Source organism: Pongo abelii, chromosome 5, assembly GCF_028885655.2.
Source record: "Pongo abelii isolate AG06213 chromosome 5, NHGRI_mPonAbe1-v2.0_pri, whole genome shotgun sequence".
In the NCBI taxonomy this organism is placed as follows: domain Eukaryota; kingdom Metazoa; phylum Chordata; class Mammalia; order Primates; family Hominidae; genus Pongo; species Pongo abelii.
The window spans coordinates 108,330,854-108,353,025 of NC_071990.2; the positions used below are offsets into that span (position 1 = coordinate 108,330,854).

A 22,172-nucleotide genomic window follows, 5' to 3' on the forward strand; every position below is an offset into this window, starting at 1 on the left:
GCATTCTATTTTTTTTTTTTTTTTTTTTTTTTGAGATGGAGTCTCATTCTGTTGCCCAGGCTGAAGTGCAGTGGTGTGATCTCGGCTCACTCCAACCTCGGCCTCCCGGGTCCAAACAACTCTCCTGCCTCAGCCTCCCAAGTAGCTGGGATTACAGGCATCTGCTACCACGCCTGGCTAATTTTGCATTTTTAGTAGAGATGGGGCTTTGCCATGTTGTCCAGGCTGGTCTCAAACTCCTAGCCTCAGGTGATCCACTGGCCTCAGCCTCCCAAAGTGCTGGGATTACAGGCGTGAGCCACCACACCAGGTCCTATGGCTTGAACCCGGGAATCGCTTGAACCCAGGAGGCGGAGGTTGCAGTGAGCAGAGATCGTGCCATTGCACTCCAGCCTGGGCAACAAGAGTGAAACTCCGTCTCAAAAAAAAAAAAAAAAAAGTATTGATACTGATTCACTAAATTGATTTCACCATTCCCCAATGAAAAGGATGTGATCTGTGGTTTGAAACATTATTCAATATCATGCTAATAAATGTTATATATAGTTCATACCTTTTTAGTCCTTGTAATTACACACAAGGTCTCCCAAATTTTTGATGCAGTTTAAACATTGTTACTCTAAAATATATTTTTAGAGGTATTTATTTCTTTATCACTTTTTACTAAAAACATGTAAATGAACTGAAGGTAAACAGAGAGGCAGGATAAAACAGAATCATTCTTGGGTACCATGGAGTATATTCTATTAGGGTGCATTTCAATCTTGTAGGTTTGTATCAATAATGCTGATGCTTAGCTTCATTTTTTTTTATTTTTCTTTCTGAGACAGAGTCTCACTCTGTCGCCCAGGCTGGAGTGCAGTGGTGCCATCTTGGCTCACTGTAACCTCCCCGTCCCGGGTTCAAGCAATTATCCTGTTTCAGCCTCCCGAGTAGCTGGGGCTACAGGTGCATGCCACCATGCCCGGCTAATTTTTGTATTTTTAGTAGAGACGGGTTTTCACCATGTTGCCCAGGCTGGTCTCGAACTCCTGACCTCAGGTGATCCACCCACCTCGGCCTCCCAAAGTGCTGGGATTACAGGTGTGAGCCACAGTGCCCTGCCTGATGCTTAGTTTGGATCCTGCTAGATTCCTGAAAACAAATTGGCTTAGATAACATTTGGTCAAAGAGCTAAAAATTTCAGTAATTTCCTAGGAGTCACAGATACATCTTGCAAATTCCAGTGCTGCCATGTCTTTTGGGTAACACAGTTCACTTTCCAGCTCAAGCAGTTCCTCTTCAAATTGGGCTACACTAAAAGGCAGGTGTTTGTAATTCAGAGACATCCCAAGGTTGGTACTTTAAAGGCAGGCACAGAAATAAAATCATGATTCATGTGCCTTAAAATCCATGCATTTTGACCAAAGCTGTAATTGTATTTCTTCCAAATAACTCTGAAGCTCTTCAAAATCCACAAATCAATGGAATTCTAAAAATAACTGACACTACTAGTACTGTGTTCTAAAAAATTAAGTAATCTTTTTTTCCTTCCTTCAAATTATCAGGTAGAAATTTGGGGGCTGGGCACGGTGACTCATGCCTGTAATTCCAGCGCTTGGGAGGCTGAGGCAGGAGAAGCCTCTAAGCCCAAGAGTTCGAGACCAGCCTGGGCAACATAGGGAGATCCTGTCCCAAAAATAAATTAATTAAGTAATTAACAATAATAGAAGAGGCCAGGTGCGGTGGCTCACACCTGTAATCAGCACTTTGGGAGGCTGAGGCAGGCGAATCACTTGAGGACAGGAGTTGGAGACCAGCCTGGTTAACATGGCAAAACCCCATCTCTATTAAAAATACAAAAATTAGCCGGGTGTGGTGGAGGGCGACTGTAGTCCCAGCTACTCAGGAGGCTGAGGCAGGAGAATCTCTAGAACCTTGGAAGTGGAAGTTGCAGTGAGCCAAGATCATGCCACTACACTCCAGCCTGGGTGACAGAGCGAGACTCTGTCTCACAAATAAAATAAAGTGAAATAAAATAAATCTGGGATTGGCCACATTGTACTCTTGGATCAAATAATGGATACTCTGGGCCAGGCACAGTGGCTCATGCCTGTAATCCCAACACTTTGGGGGCTGAGGTGGGAGGATGGCTTCAGGTCAGGAGTTTGAGACCAGCCTGGGCACCACAGAGAGACTCTGTGTCTACAAAAACTTTAAAAAATTAACCAGGCATGGTGTCTTGCGCTGTAGTCCCAGCTACTCAGGAGGCTGAGGTGGAGGATTACCTGAGCCTGTGAGTTCGAGGTTACAGTGAGTGACAATAGCCCTACTGCACTCCAGCCTGGGGTACAGAGTGAGACTCTGTCTCTTTAAAATAATAATAAAAATAAATAATAATAATGGATATACTTGGGTTAGAAATACTCCAATCTATAAAGATATACATACAATTGGCTTTTTTTTTTTCTTCCCCTGAGACAGGATCTCTATCACACAGGCTGGAGTGCAGTGGTGCAATCTTGGCTCACTGCAGCCTCCACCTGCCAGGTTCAGCAATTCTTGTGCCTTGACCTCCCGAGTAGCTGGGATTACAGGTATGCGCCACCACACCCAGATAATTTTTGTATTTTTAGTAGATATGGAGTTTTGCTATATTGGTCAGGCTGGTATTAAACTCCTGGCCTCAAGTGATCTGCCCACCCTGGCCTCCCAAAGTGCTGGGATTAGGGGTGTGAGCTACCGCTCCTGTCCCAGTTGGGTTTTAAACTGGTATTTCTCATGCTTCATGCAATGCACACAAAAAAATTTTTTTTGAATTAACAATACTGTTTTAGTATGTGACTTGTGTAAATCACAACTGTTTCAATATAAATGTGAATTATCACTTTGCTCAATCAATATTATCAGAAATTTACATTTGTACATTACTTTATAGCTTTTAAAGTACTTGAACAAATTAAGCCATATATAAAATTTTCAACATAAATCTGCCATAAAGATGAGCTCACTAATTTGGGGTACTGCTTTAGATTGCTGAAATATGCACAAAAATCTTTAGCTCTCTGATGTTTATATAAGATATTGGCGTCTCTGTTACTTTCCTGACTTTATTAACAATTTTCCTTGATTATTATCATTTTGTTTTTCTTCATGTGTCATGCCATTTTCAGGATCTGGTTATAAGATGCAAGTTTAGACTCTTTCCTACAACATCTACAACATTTGGAACCGTAGAATATTGGAACCAGCAAGGATCTAAGAGATGGACATGATGCTGCCTTCATTTTTTTAGAAAACTAAAAAAAAAAAAAAAAAAAGTTGCTTTTGCTTATAAGTTGCTAATTTAAAATGTTTCACCAGGCACAGTGGCTCACGCCTGTAATCCCAGCACTTTGGGAGGCCGAGGCAGGCAAATCACCTGAGGTCAGGAGTTCAAGACCAGCCATAGCCAACATGGCAAAACCCCATCTCTACTAAAAATACAAAAATTAGCTGGATGTGGTGGTGGGTGCCTATAATCCCAGCTACTTGGGAGGCTGAGGCAGGAGAATCACTTGAGCCTTGGAGGCAGAGGTTGCAGTGAGCTGAGATTGTACCACTGCACTCCAGCCTGGGCAACAGTGAGACTCTGTCTCAGAAAAAAAAAAGTTTCATGAAGCCCCTATCAATGTTTATATTGAAATATGTATTCCAATATTTAGAAACTAATAACTGTTTAAGATACCATAAATTCCAGGATTGATAACTGCAAAATTGTTGGCAAAAATGTATCATGGTTCTTTGTTGGTCTATTAGTTTTCTACTTTAGTAAAGCATGAGGATTTTGCAGTCAGATTGCCTGGATTTAGACAGCAACTCTACCACTTATTAGCAGTGTTACCTTGAGGGAAATTACTTATCCTTTCCCTGTACCTCAGGAGACATTAAATGGGTTAATATAGATAAAGCACTTAAAATAGTGCCCACCGTATAGTAAGCCTTCAAAAATATAAATTGTTATTTCTAAAATATTTGATGGTAATTTTAATGATTAAATTTTCTACAACTATAAAGTTTCTAATGTCAATGATAAAAATGGGGAATTAAGATATCAGATAGACTGAAATAATAGATGGATGAATGAATGATCTGAATTTGGAATTCTGAGAGGTAAAATGAAGAGTTCAATGTTAAATGGCTTATTGGGGGATAAAAAGAAACAAAAGAAAAAATGAGGCCAGGCATGGTGGCTCACATCAGAAATCCCAGCATTTTGGGAGGCCAAGGCAGGCGGATCACCTGAGGTCAGGAGTTCAAGATCAGCCTGGCCAACGTGGTGAAACCCCACTTCTACTAAAATTACAAAAAAAAGAAAAAAATTAGCCAGGCGTGGTGGCACATGCTTGTAATCCCAGCTACTTGGGAGGCTGAGGCAGAAGAATCTCTTGAACCCGGGAGGTGGAGGTTGCAGTGAGCCGAGATCACACCACTGCACTCCAGCCTGGGCAACAGAGCAAGACTCCGTCTCAAAAAAAAAAAAAAGAAAAAATGAAAGAGAAAAAAAGCCAAGGCTAGGAATTCGGTCCACAGACTTCTACTTTATGGTTCTTTCCACTTCTCTTTGTAGCTTTACATGTCATCTCTAGGAATGTAAAATACATAAGTGCTATGTAGCTCAACACATTATGAAAATATAAGTGATCCACAAGAGTGTAGCTAAAACTGTTATTAGTAAACAGTTACTCTGATATTCTAAACGGGAAACTATCCTTTAAAAACCAAAGACTTGACTTGCAATATAGTTTTGGTGTTTCCCGATTTCTGCCTGACTTTACACCCTGAAAATGGCCCCAGAAGAATGATAATTAAGCCATAGGAATGACAACAAACAATTTAATGAATTTTCCAGAATGCTTAAAAAGAAACTTGCTTGGCACAGCCATACTTTCCAACAAACCCACTTTAAAGTTTTCACAGTTTACAATATCGGAAATGACCTCAGGGTCAGGCATTTGTCAGTTAATGACCTGTTGGGCTAATGGCTTTTAGCTATGCCTTAGGCACATAAGTCCTCCAGTAGGTCATTAGCTGCTGGAAAAGGGCTCTTCCCAATCACTATTGCTAAATAAATAAAATTTGCTCCTGGGCTAAGACCCTATAAACCAACTTTGGCTTAGACTAAGTAAATTTTTTGTTGCGTATTTCCAATTTTAAGAATTTAAGAAAATGATGGAAATGCTAAAACCAAAATTACATTAACATGACTGAGCTATATGTGGCTATCAATGAGGCAAGTAGTCACATAGACTCTTGGATAAGCTTAAATTTTCTTTTGCTTATGGTATTTAAATTCAGTTGAACCTCATATCATGGTTGGCCATGAGAAATAGAAATATATTGACTATGGCGATATTATCTATAATACATTTAGCAACCTTGATTTTTGTAAATCCCATTTCCTACCTTCCAGAAGTAAAATTAATTAAATCAGTCTTCCCCGTCCTTTTTTTTTTTTTTTTTTTTTTTTCAGACGGAGTCTGGCTCTGTCACCCAGGCTGGAGTGCAGTGGCGCAATCTTGGCTCACTGCAAGCTCCGCCTCCCAGGTTCACGCCATTCTCCTGCCTCAGCCTCCCGAGTAGCTGGGACTACAGGCGCCCACCACTATGCCCGGCTAATTTTTGTATTTTTAGTAGAGATGGGGTTTCACCGTGTTAGCCAGGATGGTCTCGATCTCCTCACCTCGTGATCTGCCTGCCTCAGCCACCCAAAGCGCTGGGATTACAGGCTTGAGCCACCGCGCCCGGCCCCCCCTCCATTTTCATGGACATTTGCTAGTTCTCCAAAGCCAGACCAAGAAAAAAAATCTATTTTCAAGTTTGAGTGATTCAGTACTCTTCTTTTCCCTTTCTAATGATCTCACCTGAGGAACTTTCTGAGTTAGGAGTTTGCTAAGTACTGAGTGGATAGACAGCTGATTCCTGCCTTTGCATCTGCAGCTGCCTATCTCTTCTACATCTATCCTTTCTTCACTCCAGCAAGCTTGTATACTGTGTCTCTTTCTGTCCCTACCCAAATCTCATGTTGAATTGTAAACCCCAATGCAGGAGGTGGGGCCTGGTGGGAGGTGTTTGGTTCATGGGGGCAGATCCCTTATGGGTTGGTGCTGTCTTCACAATAGTGAGTGAGGTCTTGGGAGATCTGGTAGTTTAAAAGTGTGTGGCACCTCCTTCCCGTTGCTCCTGCTTTCACCATGTGACATCCCTGCCCTCACTTTGCCTTCTGCCATGATTGTAAGCTTCCTAAGGCCTTCCTAGAAGCTGAGCAGGTGCCAGCACCATGCTTTCTGTAAAGCCTGAAGAACCATAAGCCAATTAAACCTCTTTTCTTTACAAAATTACCCAGCCTCAGGTATTTCTTTTCTTTTTTTTTTTTTTTTTTGAGATGGAGTTTCACTCTTTCGCCTAGGCTGGAGTGCAGTGGCACAATCTCAGTTCACTGCAACCTCCGCTTTCTGGGTTCAAGCAATTCTCCTGCCTCAGCCTCCCGAGTAGCTGGGATTATAGGCGCCTGCGACCATGCCCGGCTAATTTTTTGTATTTTTAGTAGAGACAGGGTTTTGGTCAGGCTGGTCTCGAATTCCTGACCTCAGGTGATCAACCTGCCTGGGCCTCCCAAAGTGCTAGAATTACAGGTGTGAGCCACCGTGCCCGGCCCGTCTCAGGTATTTCTTTCTTTCTTTCTTTTTTTTTTTTGAGATGGAGTCTGGCTCTGTTGCCCAGGCTGGAGTGCAGTGGTGCGATCTTGGCTCACTCCAAGCTCTGCCTCCCTGGCTCACGCCATTCTCCTGCCTCAGCCTCCCGAGTAGCTGGGACTACAGGTGCCCACCACCACGCCCGGCTAATTTTTTTGTATTTTTGTAGAGACGGGGTTTCACTGTGTTAGCCAGGATGGCCTCGATCTCCTGACCTCATGATCTGCCCTCGCGGCCTCCCAAAGTGCTGGGATTACAGGTGTGAGCCACTGTGCCTGGCCTGCCTCAGGTATTGCTTTATCGCAATGCAAGAACAGCCTAACACACTGTTTACAACTCGGTTAATTTCACCTCAGGTAATCTCTAAAGTGTATATACATCCTCTTCAATCTTCATCCTCCAGTTTTCTATTCTTTCTCCTTTTACTTATTATTTCAGAAAAATTGCCACTCACCTTCTTGACTTCTACTTTCTCCTTTCAAGAAGACATAAACCAAGGATCTTCAAGTTGAGAAACATCAGAGGAAAGCATGATTTCTCTCGTGCTAAGAAAAAGGAAAATTGGGCCAGGCAAGGTGGCTCACACCTGTAATCCCAGCATTTTGGGAGGCTTGAGGTGGGTGGATCACGAGGTCAGGAGATCAAGACCATCCTGGCTAACACGGTGAAACCCCGCCTCTATTAAAAATACAAAAAATTAGCTGGGCATGGTGGCACGTGCCTGTAGTCCCAGCTATTCAAGAGGCTGAGGTAGGAGAATCACTTGAACCCGGGAGGCAGAGGTTGCAGTGAGCCAGGATCGTGCCACTGCACTTCAGCCTGGGTGACAGAATGAGACTCTGTCTCAAAAAAAAAAAAAAGGAAACTTGGCTGGGCACAGTGGCTTATGCCTGTAATCCCAACACTTGGGGAGGCCAAGGTGGGAGGATCACTTGAGCCCAGGAGTTCAACACTGGCCTGGGCTAGATAGTCCGGCCTGGGCAAGGTAGTGAGACCTTGTCTCTATTACAAAAAAGAAAGAAAGAAAAATAATTAAAAAAAAATTAAAAAGGGAATATTAGAAATGAAATATGCATTAAAAAACCAGTGCCTACCCTCATCCTCTTATTAAACCAAATTTCCCTTTATATGTCAACATTTAAAAATAATTTAACAAATATTTCTTGTTCAGTTTGTTTTCCTATTTTATTTATTTGCAAGTATTGTAGAATGCAGATTTTTTTTTTCTTTTTAAAAAGGGTGTCCTTGGCCAGGTGCGGTGGCTTACGCCTGTAATCTCAGCACTTTGGGAGGCCGAGGTGGGTGAATCACCTGAGGTCTGGAGTTCAAGACCAGCCTTGCCAACATGACGAAAACCCATCTCTATTAAAAATACAAAAATTAGCCAGACATGGTGGCAGGCGCCTGTAATCCCAGCTACTAGGGAGGCTGAGGCAGAAGAATCGCTTGAGCCCAGGGGGCAGAGTTTGCAGTGAGCCGAGACTGAGCCACTGCACTCCAGCCTGGGTGACAGAGCAAGACTGAAAAAAAAAAAGGGTGTCTTTGAATGCCAGGAATATGGAAGAAACATGTAAGCTGCTCTTGCTCTTTTTCCTTGTTGTTAGGTTTCTGGTTTGATACTCAGAGAAATGTCAATTTCACCTGATGGCATTTAACCTTCCTATGTCAAAAAGCTACTACATTCCATTGTCTTGTGGCTTCAAAATGGGCAAAGTTCCAGGTTTCAATATTATTTAAAATTCGTCTTATTTCTAGTATAATTTGCACACACTAATCATTTATTACTTTCACTTGGAAGCAGGATCAGAAAATGGATACAGTCTTTGTTTAATATGTGACTATATTAGCAAATAAGAAAAAAACTGAAGAAGCTAATTTTGGGATTCTGAAATAATTTTATGATGGCATTTTGACTTTTCTAATTAAATGATATGGAGATGGTCTCTTTTACTGTTATACTATATGACACCCCACTTACCACCTTCTGTATCCCTTTACCCGAGTCATGCAAATCTACACTTGAGTGGGTTACATGTATAAAAAATATTAACCTTGGGTGTCAAACTAAAGAGCCTAAAAGATATTAAATAATTTCCACAAGTAAAATAGTGCAAGCAAAACTATAAACACTATCATAATAATGCCTATTTTAAATGCATAAGACAGGGAAAAACTTAATACATGTTTTTAGGTTTCAATTTAACATGAATTTGGAAGTAAAATTAATATAACAGATAAGACAAACACAAATAGACAATAGCATCTTTATTAAACTATATAGATGGTGTAAAGGGAGATTTATATGCATAAATTGAGCATATTTGTACAAACAAAATACTTCATTGTAAACAACATATTTATGCCTCTAGGAAAACAAAGTTAACATAAGGAAATACATCAGCTGTGTAAAGAGTACATCTGTGCCACTGGTTATCCGGAAGTATAAATCACTAATGCTTAATAGAACAACCTCCAGGAGTGACATCATGACAATGCTCTTAGGTGTTTAGACAAGATCCAGGCTGACTCACAGTCTCCCATCTGATATATAGCAATAGGTCCATTAAATGAAAATGACTACAAAGAAAAAAAATAACGTGATAAATTCCATTCTTTAAATACTAGGCTTATCATTATATGTAAAGTAAAAGACTTTTCAAAAACAAGATGACAGGTAGTAATCCACACAGTCTGATTTGCACTGTGGCTTAATCCTAAATACAAACCCAGTCTAAATAAATACAAAGACCAGAGGAAGCCTGTTAATGGCCAGCTAGATTTCGAAATTATAGTACTTCTCCATTTCATGATTTCCCTTCCAATTAGTTAGCATGTCTCACTGATAGCTTGCTGCTCAAACACTAAAATTTTAGATTCTGGCATGACCACATCACTACAGCATCCAGTGATGTTCTACATGGACACAATATAGAGCAACTTATCCCAATGGAATCAGGGAGTTTATGATTTAAAAAGAGGCATTCTGAGGTCTTTTAGTCCAGGTCTTTATACAGTGAAGTACTAAAATAAAAACTTGCCCTTATGTTCCATAACTGAAAATGAATGAAAACCCAAGCATTAATTTTTAAATTCACTCTTGAATTCAAAATCTTGTTAATTTGCATTTATGTGACTACAGCTATAATGGTAAGAAGACAATTACCAGAGGATTAATAAACCAATTTCTATACTTGGAGATATTTAAAAATCTAAGTGTTATCTAAGGCAATTACCTTGAAGACCCCTAATATCTTCAGGGAAGAGCCAAAGGGAAAATAATTGACTCTGCTAATTTTACCCTTGGCAATTATAAAACAGCTCTGAATTTCATTTGACTGCAGAACCCTTCATCTAATGGCCTGCCCCATGAGAAGTACAGAGATAAACACATCATATAGAAATTCAGACAAGAATCCAGTAGCACAAGAAAATGAGAAATTGGTAGAATGAGTAAGTCATAAAAAATTAAAGTTGTTACAAATATGCCAACTTTAATTACCAAGTTAAATATACATCCTCAAAGAAAAAGCAGGCTGTCACTGTGAAAAAACAGTGACATATTATAAACAGAAATTCTGTATTAAGTTTTGCCTGTTTCCTCTTGCTGTGGTATCTATTTATGTCGCTATTGTTGACAAATTTTCTTTCTTATAAAAGAAAACTAAAACATCATTAAATAGAATCTAACTTTACCAAGACATTAACCGTATGTAGAGATAAGAAAACTTGGCCAGGTGTGGTGGCTCACGCCTGTAATCCTAGCACCTTGGGAGGCTGAGGCAGGTGGATCACCTGAGGTTAGGAGTTCAAGACCAGCCTGCCCAACATGGCAAAACCACATCTACTAAAAATACAAAAATTAGCCAGATGTGGTGGTGGGCACATGTAATCCCAGCTACTTGGGAGGCTGAGGCAGGAGAATCACTTGAACCCGAGAGGCGGAGGTTGCAGTGAGCCAAGATCGCGCCACTGCACTCCAGCCTGGGCGACAAGAGCAAAATTCTGTCTCAAAAAAAAAAAACAAAAAAACCCCAAAAACTTAATACAACACTACTCCAAAGAAATATTTATCACCACCTCCTCCTTCTAAAAAAACCATAGTTACTATTATACTTAATCAACTTAAGCTTCTGGGAGCTCATTTGATAAAATAAGTCCTCTTCTGAGATATAACTTCACTTTCCTTAAATTATTCTGATGAAAATATTGCCAAGTATTTAAATGAAAGAAACTGGCTCTGAATATAGGAGATTTGCTGTATCAGAGGGAATTCCTGACTTTCAAGAACTTTAGTAATTCACAGTCTCCTCAGTTTAAAATACTGTTCACCTGATTTGGAAATCATCTATTATGATTAAAAGAGAGCTACTAAAAGCCTTGATTTGGAGAAGATCAATTACAGACCCTGGGCATGGTTCTTAAGGTCTTTCACAAAAAGTGAACCCCTGAGGCTTTTTTTTTTTTTTTTAATTGACCTGGTAGAGCCTTCAATGACCCTTTGAAGAACAAGGTGCAAAAGATTCACGTTTGAGATTAACAGGAGGGCTGCACAGAATAAAGCCTTCAATTCAACATACAACTATCAAATTCAGAAAAAAACATATCATAGCCTAAAAAGGAAAAAATTCCTCACCAGAGAAAGGTTGATAAAATGCAAATTTAAAGGTGTAAACCTGTGCAGAGACCATGAAGGTACGGGGCTCACTGAAGGGGAAGGAAATGCCAGATCATTCTTATTTCAAGAAGCTTCAGGCTGAATAGTTGCTTGGATATGCTAAGTTTTTCTTTTTCTTTTTGTAAATCAAGTAGTGCTACTGAAATCCAGTGCCTAATGGAGCAGATGGTGGAGGTCTTAGACTCTGGAACATTTATAGTGATGCTTCTGAATGCAAAACACCAAGAGTGGATTTCACAGGCTGTGAATCTGATTTGATTTTGATGGGAGTAAAGCTTCCATTTTCACTGTACTTGAACCACACTGAAAAAAAGCATGTGTGACTGACACCAGCTAGCTAAGAAAAAGGAACATGTTAAATATTAGTCCCATAAAGGGAGGCAGTTTAAACAAGTGATTATTTGTTTGTATCGTTTAACATGATTATGTTTGTATATAATACCACCATTTTAACCTTATGTAAGATTTCATCGGAATAGTTCAAAGTTAAAATGAATGATTACAGAAAACAAACAGAAATTTGTCCAAAGGCAATGAGTCTTGGTTTTCTAAGGTGGGGACTATACCGAGGCAAATTACCAAAACGTGGACCTAGGTACTATCAAGGTCCAGAATATCTCCTCCCCTCAGCTTTGTAGGTCTAATCCATGAACGGCCAGCCTGTGAAGCTAGAGCTGGTCATGTGCAGCTCAAGGTGTCCAGACACTATGTCAGATCTGCATTTTCTAAGGCCTCTTTCTTCTCTAAACAAGGGCTAAGTTTTATCACAGACCACTGCAAATATGGTGAAAAGGAAAGATGGATGATACAGTCTGTGAGTCCCAGGGGCAAAGAACCCCCCACCTTCTGTTAACATGTGAATTCCAGTGAAGGAGAGAATTTAGTGGGACCCATCAAAGTATACTATATGCATAAAGGAGAGAGACATTTGAGATGAAATAAAATAGAATTGGAGAGAGACATCAGATTCTCTCTTTTTTTTTTTTTTTTTTTTTTTTTTTGAGACAGGGGCTCTATTGCCCAGGCTAGAGAGACAGTGGTGCATTCATAGCTCAATGCAGCCTCCAACTCCTAGGCTCAAGAAATCCTACCACCTCAGCCTGCTGAGTAGCTAGGACTAACGGCATGCACCACCATGCCTGTTTTTTTTGTTTGTTTGTTTTGTTTTTTCTGTAGAGACAGTGTCTTGCTATGTTGCCCAGGCTGGTCTCCAACTCCTGGGCTCAAGCTATCCTCCCACCTCCATCTCCCAAAGTACTGGGATGATAGGCGTGAGCCACCATGCCTGCCCAAGATTCTCCAATAGTCTGCTTAATAGGATCAATTCATTTTTTACTTTAGCTTTTTAAAAAATATGAATATAAATTAGATATTAAAGGTACCATACTACTTTCTCCCTTAAATTCCATAGGTCTACCTCATGAGTATATGTGCTAGCCAAAAACGCAAACACGTGATGAGAAGGTAGGGCAGAATGTTACTTGTCTCCTAGTATCTGTTATCTGTATCTTCCAGATTTTTGGCTGGATCCATGATGACCTACAATAAAAATTACGTTTTCTAGCTTCCCTTACAGCTAGGTATGGCTATATAATTAAATTCTGGTCAACAGGATGTAAGCAGAAAAATCTCATATAACTTATGAGAAATGTCTTTGAAGTGTGAATACCATATAATTTATCATGCAAACTGGGACACAAGAGTAAAAAAAAGCGCTGAAACAACTAAAATTTTATACTTTTTGAAATATGTATTTATTAACAAACAGCTGATTTTATTATATTGGTGGACTCAACAGGTTCTATTCAAAAACTATTTTCAAAAATAAACTTTCAAAAGAAATAAAAATAACATACATGTACGTACAATAGAACAATAACTTCTTTATACTGATTATCTGAATATTTAAAAATAATGAGAAGAATTATTATTGATGTATATTTACATGGTTTAATCCATTTCTTAGACGTATCTGTCTCTGCTATTGTGTTACTGGCATTTTTCTGAAGAATGCGTTCATTAAAATATGGTATTTAAAAATAAAACTGCCCGCAATATTCTTCACAGTTGCAGTTTATGGTTAATTAGTTTGAAATTATTGATACTTTCAATTATGGAGAAAATTCTCTTTCTACAGGTTCTAAGTTACCTGATAAGTTCAGAGTAAATTTGCTAAATGGAGGACATAATTCTAATTTTAAAAATATTGAACAGTATAAATATTTCAGCCCAAATATTTTTAGAGGCACTCTCTTTTTGCTTCCATCAGAGTATCTTACTTTAACAAATAGTATTTTTTTTTTCAGACGGAGTTTCGCTCTCGTTGCCCAGGCTGGAGTGCAGTGGTGCGATCTCGGCTCACTGCAACCTCAGCCTCTTGGGTTCAAGCGATTCTCCTGCCTCAGCCTCCCAAGTAGCTGAGATTACAGGCATGCACCACCACGCCCTGATAATTTCAGGGTTTCATCATGTTGGTCAGGCTGGTCTCGAACTCCCGACCTCAGGTGATCCGCCTGCCTCGGCCTCCCAAAGTGCTGGGATTATAAGTGTGAGCCACTGCGCCCTGCCTAACAAATATTTTTATAAGACAAAACTTGTCAAATAAGTTGTCTCTATGATTCTTTTCAATGTTTTGCTAAATTTAGATGCTGCAAAATTTAGGCCATCTCAATCTCATTTCGTGTGTGTGTGTGTGTGTGCAATTTATTTAAAGTAGGAGCACCACCAAGATTCCTCCTGGAAGGTGAGACATTTCAAATCGCAATTACAGAACTGAAAATTTTAATCTTGTATATCATTTGAGTTGTTACTGTTTATATCATTCCTTCTTTGCTTTTGTAAGGAAAAATTCTAATGGAAGTTTTGTTTTGTTTTCATTAATTGTAATTCCCTAAAAGTCTCATGTAGTGTTCTGTTTATTGAATACTTGATTTAACATTTTCAAGTGATGTTGAACAAAATGCTGCCAATTATTATTATTATCAGTATTATTATTATTTTTTGAGACAGAGTTTCACCCTGTCACCCAGGCTGGAGTACAGTGGCATGATCTAGGCTCACTGAAACCTCCACCTCCTGGGTTCAAGTGATTCTTGTGCCTCAGACTCCTGAGTAGCTGGAATTACAGGCATGCACCACCACCACTGGCTAATTTTTGTATTTTCAGTAGAGACGGGGTTTCACTATGTTGGCCAGGCTGGTCTCAGACTCCTGACCTCAAGTGATCTGCCTGCCTTGGCCTCCCAAAGTCCTGGAAATACAGGCGTGAGCCACCATGCCCAAATGCCACCAAACTTTTGATGACCCATTTAGAATAAAGTTCAATACCACTGTTGGGGGCACAGATTGATTTATAAAGATTTCTAAAATCTGATCAATGACACACAACAAAGAGAAAAGGCACATACTGCTCTGCTGAAGTGTATTTTTTTTTTTTTTTGAGACGGAGATTCGCTCTTGTTGCCCAGGCAGGAGTGCAATGGCGTGATCTTGGCTCACTGCAACCTCCACCACCCAGGTTCGAGCGATTCTCGTGCCTCAGCCTCCCAAGTAGCTGGGATTACAGGCATGTGCTACCACACTTGGCTAATGTTCTTTGCATTTTTAGTAGAGACGGGATTTCACCATCTTGGTCAGGCTGGTCTCGAACTCCTGACCTCAGGTGATCCACTCGCCTCAGCCTCCGAAAGTGCTGGGATTACAGGCTTGAGCTACCGTGCCTGGCCTGAAGTGTATTTTTTTATCTGACATCAGCTACAACTCCCAAATCATATAGTTCAGTGATTGTGACTATTCAGATATTTGTAAATTTTGATGTAACAATAGCTTCTATTAAAATAGAAAACGTTTGGTACTTGTTTAGACGTAATGATCAATTGTGTGTGTGCCACAACCAATGCCAACTACTCCACAGGTTTTTAATGTAGTAAAAACATTGTTTTTACCACAACACTGTGCTTCACCAAAATTTGTACTTCTATTGTTACTATAAACTAATAATTTTATTTTCTATATTGAACTTTTAAACTGACTTTCCAGTCTCACTCACAAAGGCTTTATGTTTAATAGAATATACTTCCAAAAACTTTACCTTAATCCCACGAATGAATGGAAAGAAAAAAACCAAAAAATTTGTAGAATTAACTTAAATGATTTACTTACTCGAAATACCTGATGACACTGAACTAAAACTGGAATTATTTAGCTGCTTTCAAAGTTCTTCTACTGACAATGATGCGAAAGAACTGTTGTTTCCCTTTTCCTATATACACACACTTGTAGTTGATAATTAGTGCAATCACTTAGCATAGTCATTTCTCTAAATATAAGTTATGTTGCAGAGTCGTATGCATATATACCTTCTGCAGCTGCATAAAGTAGATCCTGACACTTCTTCAGCAGACTTTACTCTTCTTGTTTTCATGTGGTCAGTGATACCACTATGGCCTCCACAGTGGTTGGTAAATGTCAACAAACATTTTGTTCAGGTTATTAATATACATTCCTTATTAACTTTCTTAAGAAAAAAAATCAATACTTAAAAAAATGAAACACATACTTTTAGTTTTCTCAGTTTACTGCTGCCAAAAGGATTTACTGCAAAAACAAAGTATTACCAAGCAATAAAATAGTTATAGATTTACACTGTACAAGCAAGTGTGCTCAGTCTACGCTCTACTTGCTCCCTAGCAGAGCTGATCAGCCTTGATTTCCCATATATATTTTACAGACACCCAAACCTATAATTTACTGTTTCCCACTGAACTTATCAACTGGTACCTGGCAGCTTTGTGACTCTTGCAGGCCATTCATGGGCTACAGTACAATTGGGTGACACACTACACAGCCAGCTTCTCCCACCACCTGATACAGGAAAGAGTTAGCTGCCCCTAGACATTTGTGTCTGAGTGCACTTTACTGTATTAGCAATTGCCCTGCATTCGCTCCTTGATTGGGAAGTGTTAGTTGTGTCTGAAAGGGCTGGGAAAAGAGATAAGTTATTTCTGGTATCTTTCAGATTTCCTAACAACTTAAAATGAAGCTGGGCACAGTGGCTCATGCCTGTAATCCCAGCACTTTGGGAGGCCAACATGGGAGGATTTCTTGAGCCCAGGAGTTCAAGACCAGCCTGGGCAACATGGCGAAAGGCAAAAGCCCATCTCTAAAAAAAATTAAAAAATTAGCCAGGTGTGGTTGTATGCACCTGTGGTCCCAGCTACTTGGGACAGTGAGGTAGGAGGACCAGCCTGGGCAACATGGCAAAAGGCAAAAGCCCATCTCTAAAAAAAAATACAAAAAATTAGCCAGGTGTGGCTGTATGCACCTGTGGTCCCAGCTACTTGGGACACTGAGGTAGGAGGATCGCTTCAACCAGGGAGGTTGAGGCTGCAGTGATCACGCCACTGCACTCCAGCCTAGGTGACAGAGTAAGACGCTGTCTCAAAAAAGAAACAAACAAAAAAAGGACAACTGATAATGAAATCTCTCTCCACTGTGTAAGGGTCTCACAATACTATTATATTACATTACACAAAAACAAAAACAGAGGCTGGAAGTACTAAGTGGGGATCTACCAAATTCATCCCAGCTTATTCTAATATAATTATTAGTAATAATTCTCTGTTAAAAAATGAAAAATTCAGGATAAATGCTAAATCAGATGGGATCCCAGGATAGCTGGCTTACACTGAGACTCTCCTTTAGCAAACTAGGATGTACACTGATCCAACCTTCAAGCGAAGGAGATCTGCCCTTTTTTGTCCTTCCTCCTATTGACTGGAGGGAAGCCATAATGACAAATGCCTCGGGCCATGATGTGGTAAGATAAGGATGGCAGAACAGTAAGACAGAAGGAGCCTGGATCCCTTACTTTGCAGAATCACTATACCAACTTTTGACTGCCTACTCCTAGATGATTTTACATGAGAGAAAAAATAAATTCCTATCTTATAGGGCACTGTTATCTTATAATCAAACCTAATCCTAACTGATATAACAAGAAATACCTCCATAACCTTTCCAGAAAGCAGGTTGGCAGTATGTATCAAGGATACTAAAAATGTGGCCAGGCATGGTGGCTCATACCTTAATCCCAGCACTTTGGGAGGTTGAGGTGGGAGGATCATTTGAGGCCAGGAGTTCAAGACTAGCCTGGGCAACACAGTGAGACTCTGTCTCTACAAAAAATTTAAAAATTAGCCAGCCAGCTACTCAGGAGGCTGAGGTAAGAGATCGCTTGAGCCCAGGAGTTTGAGGCTGCAGTAAGCTATGATTATGCTACTGCACTTTATTTTTTTATTTTTATTTTTATTATTATTTTTGAGATGGAGTATCACTCTGTCGCCCAGGCTGGAGTGCAGTGGCACAATCTCAGCTCACTGCAACCTACCAGGCTGGAGTGCAGTGGCGCGATCTCGGCTCACTGCAACCTCTGCCTCCCGGGTTCAAGTGATTCTCCTGCCTCAGCTTCCCGAGTAGCTGGGACTATAGGCAGGCGCCACCACGCCCAGCTAATTTTTTATTTTTAGTAGAGACGGGGTTTCACCATGTTGGCCAGGCTGGTCTCGAACTCCTGACCTCAGGTGATCCACCCGCCTCGGCCTCCCAAAGTGCTGGGATTACAGGAGTGAGCCACCGCACCTGGCCTTTAACCTGGGTGATAGAGTGAGACCATGTCTCTATAACAAAAGGAAAAAAAAACACTAAAAATGTTTAACCCTTTGAACCACTTCTAGGTCTTTATCTTAAAGAAATAATCGGGAATAGGGAAAATTGATATGCAAAGATCTTTACTGAAGATCTACTTATGATAGTAAAAATAAGAAGCAACCTGAATGTCCAACAATGAGGAATTTGATAAACAAGTGGTATTATATCTAAGTGACTGGATATTATAGAAAAAGTTATAACCATGGGAAGATGCTCACATCATAATATTATGTAAGAAAAAATAGGCAGGATTAAAAAAACCTTATACATAGCAAGTTCTCATATATATTACAAAAAATTACATATATAAAGGCATTAATGAACAACAAAAAAAGACTACAAGGAAATACATCAAGATATTAACCAGCAGTGATTACCTCTGGATAGTGGGATTATAGGTAATATTTACTTATATTTTCTTTGTTTTGAAGATTTAACCCTATCCTATAATTAATAATTTCATCCATAATCAGAAAAAAAATTACTTTCAAAACTCTTTCCTAGCATTTACACTTTGCCTGGTACTAACACTGCCATCATTATGTTCATCACAGTTTTACTGTTTACTGAGCATGTACATGAGGGGAGTTGGGGCAGCAGGGCACACAGACCTGCAGCTCCATCCAGCAGCCAACTAATTGCTGCCTGAAGCCATTCAGGTACAACCAAACCCTGCCCATTTTTACCTTGGTGTTCTGTAGCAGAGCTAGTCCATTGCAGGCATTTGCTAGAAGAAAGTCTCCACTCAGGATAGCAATTTTATTTCCAAATTGCATGTCTTTCAGTGGACCATCAGATGATTGCAACTCATTTAAATTTACTATCCCACGATGTACAAGGAGAGCAGTATGAATTAGCTCCGTGATCTCTGCCAAACTTCTTTGACTAAAACATAAAGGTAAGATTTGTTAGAGTATCAAGAATACCATTTTATCACTAATGTCTGATTTCAGTTTTCAACAATAAAATATTCCATAGGTTGCCCCCCACTTTTTTTTTTTTTGGATTATATCTTTCTAATGAAGCTTTAAATAGAGGTCTCTCTACTGAGCAGTCTGGGATCTGTAAGAAGATGTTGACACCTTCCTTCTCTGTAATACTCTCCTCACTCTTCCCCACAAGTCACTAGGATATCCCAGACAGAAGTTGACCAGTGGAGGGCCACCTTCCACAGCTCCATTTAGATACTGTGCTCTTGGTATACTTTCCTCACGCGCATAACTTCAAGATTTCTGAGACTCCTTAGTAGTGTCTAATGGAATTCCAATTTAAGTGAGAATATAATCTGTGCCAGATACTAGTCTAAGGGCATTACATACATTCTCTCTCTCTCTCTCTTTTTTTTTTTTTTGGTTTAGATGGGGTCTCACTCTTGTCACCCAGGTTTGAGTGCAGTGGTGCAATCTCAGCCCACTGCAACCTCCACCTCCCAGGCTCAAATAATCTTCCCACTTCAGCCTCCCAAGTAGCTGGGACTACAGGTGTGTGACACCAAGCCTGGCTAACTTTTGTATTTTTGGTAGAGATGGGGTTTTGCCATGTTACCCAGGCTGGTCTTGAACTCCTGAGCTCAGGTGATCTACCTGCCTCAGACTCCCAAAGTGCTGGGATAACAGGTGTGAGCCACTGCTCCTAGCTACATTATCTCTTTTAATCATAAATGCAAAGCTATGGGGTTTACAGAGATGAACACAATATGGTTTCTTCCTTCAAGGACTTTTTAACTTTCAGAATAAGAATGAAGAGAGAAATCTACAGTAGCAAATAATACAGAGAAGGCCCCCGAGGAGCTTATAGTATAGAACTATATTTATTACACGGGAATTTCAGCAGATGTTTGTTCCTTTTTTATACTTTTCTGTAGTTTGTATATTTTGTACAATGACAAAAGTATTACTTTTATAGTCAGAAAAAAATCAACAGGTAATTACTAAAAATTTAAACATTATCACAACTTCATGATAGGTATTATTAACCTCTTTTAATAGGTGAAAAAATTGTGCACACAAGTAAAATGACTTTCCCAAGAGTACACAGTAATGTAGACCTGAAAATCTGTTGGTATCTGCTACAAATGGCCCCATGTGAGTCACGTCTTTTGGTTTCCAAGCTCCTGCATGATCCCCTTCCATGCTTGGCCATGTGACTTGCTTTGGCCAATAGGACATCAACAAACAGTACACAAGGAAAGCCTGATAAGTGCCTATGCAACTGATAAGCTTGTCACAGTCACAGGAGTTGCATGACCCCAAGCAGAAGAACCCTCAGGTCAATCCACAGAATGGTAAGTTGTTTCAAGTCACTAAACTGTATGGGTGATTTGCTATGTAGCAACAGATATCTGATACAGAAATGGTATATCTATAAGTGGAGTGTTTGCTTTGAGTCAGAAAAATGAGGCTAGGAGGCAAAGACTGAAGGAATGGCAAACTCTTAGTGGAAGCTGGAAAACTACTCAGCTACAAGTATAAACTGTATCTTACTGAAAAGGGAAAATAGGCCAGGTGCAGTGGCTCATGCCTGTAATCCCAGAACTTTGGGAGGCCCAGGTGGTAGGACTGCTTGAGGCCAGGAGTTCAACATCAGTTCAGGCAACATAGTGAGACCCCATCTCTACAAAAAATTTAAAAATAAAAATTAGCTTGGTGAGGGGGTGCATGCCTGTAGTCCCAGTTACTTGGGAGGCTGAGGTGGGACATCACCTGAGCTCAGGAGTTCAAAGTTATAGTGAACTGACTGCACTATTGCACTCTAGCCTAGGCACAGAGTGAGACCCTATCTCAAAAAAAAAAAAAAAAAAAAAAAAGGAAAGAAAAGAAAAGGAAGCTCAGAAAGTAGAGCCAAGAACAATGGAGAAGAGTGGATTCGAGAACCATTTCCAGGGAATAGAACTGAGCCCTAATCAAGAAACATTCCTTGCTCCAAGATAGAGTAGGTGGCCCAGATATGTGCCCAGCTGGATTTCAGAATTGCTATAGACTAGTGACTGCTATGTACCTCCCATTTCTCCCTCTTTTTAATGGAAGTGACAACTGTGGTTATCTTCTTTCTGATTCACTGTTGCATGTTGGATAGACGGTGGTGTGTGGTTGGGGGGAGGGTGGATAACTTGTCCTTTTAGTTCCTAGGTCCCTGACTGAAGAGGGGCTGCACCCATGGAGCCACATCCACATCGAGACCTAACAGAAATCATGAGATCAGGGACTCTGAGCTTGATGTCATAAAATGGATGAGACTGGGGTCTTGGGAGGTGGTCTGTTTTGCATATGGAAGGAATGTGAAACATTGGGGCCAGAGGGCAAAGTGTGGCAGAGTGTTACACCAAGTTACACTTATCAGTCACACCCTCTGATATCCAAGCCATGTACGATCTCTTTGATTGATGCTGAGTTTGACCATGTGACTTGTTTGGTCAATGGGACACTGGCAAATGAGGGACAAACAGGCTTGATAAATGTTTTTGCATTGGGGCTTACCCTCTTGGAATGCTAACCTGAGACTACAAGTTAAGAAACCTAATCTAGCCTCTTAGAGAATGAAAGGCAACATGGAGAAAGGTCCAGCTGTCCCAGTCAAGCCCAGCCCCCTGCACATTTACCAGGTAAACACAGACACATAAATAAATACAGGAGAAACCAGCAAAGGAACAGTCCAGCCAAACAACAGAATTATGAGAAATAAGTTGGTTATTGTTTTAAGCCGCCAAGGTTTGGAGTAGTTTGTTACACAACAGATAACTAACAGAGACTCCAATCCCCAATCTATTTCTACTAGATTAGGCTGCCTTCCACATGTGCCCATTGAAAGCTTCTATCTTTCCTTTTTTTCTGTAGACCTCATCTGTGTCATAAAAGCTTTAAAAAAGTTTCCTTGAAGAAGCTAAATTTGAGCGGGGCCTGGAAAGGCAAGTAAGATTTCCATAGCTGGAGAAAAAGGACAAAACAAGAGTAGGGCTTGGGAACCCCAGAATAAGAAAGACCACGAATCATGACATAGAGAAGGCAAGAGTAGAAAACGTGACCAAAGGTTGAAGAGATCAGTTTGGCTACAGTAAGGGAACTGTGTGGATAAGTGAG

At 40.2% G+C, this 22,172-nt stretch overlaps 1 protein-coding gene across 1 annotated transcript in view; it reads right to left on the reverse strand.

The window, feature by feature from the left end:
- Positions 1-22,172, reverse strand: part of PDSS2 (decaprenyl diphosphate synthase subunit 2) — a 312,121-nt gene that overhangs the window by 101,758 nt on the left and 188,191 nt on the right. The window contains exon 3 of the mRNA XM_024248939.3: positions 18,783-18,981. Coding sequence (XP_024104707.2) covers positions 18,783-18,981 — 199 coding nt within the window. The remainder of the gene's footprint in view (positions 1-18,782; positions 18,982-22,172) is intronic.